Source organism: Propithecus coquereli, unplaced genomic scaffold (assembly GCF_000956105.1).
Source record: "Propithecus coquereli isolate 6110/MARCELLA unplaced genomic scaffold, Pcoq_1.0 Scaffold29, whole genome shotgun sequence".
In the NCBI taxonomy this organism is placed as follows: domain Eukaryota; kingdom Metazoa; phylum Chordata; class Mammalia; order Primates; family Indriidae; genus Propithecus; species Propithecus coquereli.
In genome coordinates this window covers 8,161,147-8,163,249 of record NW_012148507.1, presented here as the reverse complement: position 1 = coordinate 8,163,249, position 2,103 = coordinate 8,161,147, and the positions used below count along the sequence as shown (strand labels likewise).

General features: G+C 37.8%; 1 protein-coding gene across 1 annotated transcript in view; it reads left to right on the top strand.

Annotated features, from left to right (window-relative positions):
* WRN (Werner syndrome, RecQ helicase-like) overlaps window positions 1-2,103 on the top strand; it is a 142,863-nt gene that overhangs the window by 89,114 nt on the left and 51,646 nt on the right. Inside the window, 2 exon segments of the mRNA XM_012648552.1 lie at window positions 1,376-1,546; window positions 1,624-1,700. Of these exon segments, the coding sequence (XP_012504006.1) occupies window positions 1,376-1,546; window positions 1,624-1,700 (248 nt within the window).

Sequence of the window (2,103 nt, the reverse complement as noted above, 5' to 3'; positions counted from 1 at the left end):
TTCAGGTTTTTTCTGCTTATGAAAGGAAAAGCTGGAAGAGTAATTTTTAGCATCTGTTTAGTAAGTGCCTCTTCTGCAATCAAAAAGCTGTCTGTTAACCTGGGCAACTGCCTCTGCAGCACCTGACCCCAAATAGCACTGAGTTGGAAGTTGTAGCCATCAGGAAGGTTTTACTTCTGCTTGCTCTTGAGAGCCAACCTGTACCTGCTATAATCTGTATCAAAAAAGTGGATGCCTCTCCATACTCAGCTAGTAGTTGTGTCCTGGGTTCTTTGCTGATGCTGTCTGGTGAAAATTAAACACTTTCACAATCATGTATGCCTGCAAAAATAGCAGGAGTAGCAGCCTTTGCCTCCCTTTCTGCTTATACATGTCATGCAAATAGAGATCTGATTAGCAGAACTGAAATCATGTCCAGAACCCTAGTTGAGGGGGAGTTTGAAAAAATGTTTATATTCAATAACTTTCTAGATTCTGCAGTAGAATAAGTCACAGTGGATGGAAATTAGAATGACCTTTGAATTACAATCTGCCATTTTCACCACAAATACATTAGACAGGCATGACTTTCTATAAAGTCCCATACTCGTGTACTACTATACACATTTAAAAGTAGTATTTAAATGTGTAGGATGAATGAAAGAGGCAGTAAGAGGACAAAGTGAATGGAAAAATACTTTAGAGAGAGTGAAGGCAGGGAGAGTCCTCTCCATTAGAGGACAAGAGAATTGCGTATGATGGGCCAGCTTCCCTAACATTTCTAGAACTTGATGGCTATGAAGGGTCTCCCATAGGAATTCTCTTTACTTAGGAGAAAATGCCTCAAAACCATCAGCTGTTTAGCATGCACCTGCTTTTCCTGGTATGTCTCCGTGAATGAAAAATGATTGAGTAAACTTCTCAGTGCTTCTCATGAACAAAAGCACAATAAAAACAACCATGCAGTGGAAGCTGTGAGTTGTTGCACTGTATTTGTGGATTAGTAGCTATTGGGTCACGTTGCTGTTGGTCACTCTGGTTCTAGAGCTGGAGATTAGGATCAGTGTTTTCAAAGAATAATGTGCGTATGCTAAACAGAGGTCTAAAAAGCAAAGGTTAAGTATTCTAAACACATATCCAAACCTAGACATTGAAAAAATGCATCTGAATTATATGTGAAATTTCCTGCTATTATTTAAAACACAAAAGGAACACTATTTAGATTATATTTTTGTGAGTTGAATGTTTACAACAAGCACGATAGGTATAAAAACTGTAGGTTTTTATAGTTGAAATTTAGTGTTAAGTCCAAAGAGTCAATAGATGGGTTTGTGTTTTACTTAACCTGTTTGATTAAATAAACATTTTAAGATATTGATTTTATTCCTCATTTCAGAATTCTCAGCGTCTTCCAGATCAGTATCGTACTCACAGTTTCTTTGGCACTGGCAAGGAAAAGACAGAGAGTTGGTGGAAGACTCTTTCCTGTCAGCTCATAACTGAGGGATTCTTGCAAAAAATTCCTGGGCATAACAAATATGCGGAGATTTGCACCCTTACTGGGAAGGTAAACAATCTAGAAGTCTGCCTGTTTGACTTAATTTTTCTCACTGGGCATTAAAAGATTCTTCTTTCTTTTGATAGGGTAGAAATTGGCTTGTTAAAGCCAATACAGAATCTCCTCCCAGACTTATCCTTCAAGCTAATGAATATGAAGAGTGGTACCCAACGAAGTCTCTTCCACCTAGGTTCATTTTTCAATTTTTTTCTTTTAATTTCTGGGTTTTTTGTTGCTTTTTCAATGATTCACATTATACCAACTTATAGGCACTACACAGGTAAAATGAGTTACTTGTTTGTTTTTCCATGCTAATTTTAGTCAGTTTGGAGGCAGGGGCCTGTGTGAGAAAGATAAATCATAGAACACTTCCTTGGTTGTTGGGAAGCACTGACCGTGTATTTAGAAAGCTTCATTCCCATTGATTAAAGCAGCAGCATTGAGATCAATGCTGAGGAATCCATCTAGTCCATTTCTTTCCTATGTGTAGAAGGTGGGGAGGGAATATGTACTTGTTGCCTACTTTTTAGCACCTTTACATGCTTTCTATCATGTATGAGTTTTTT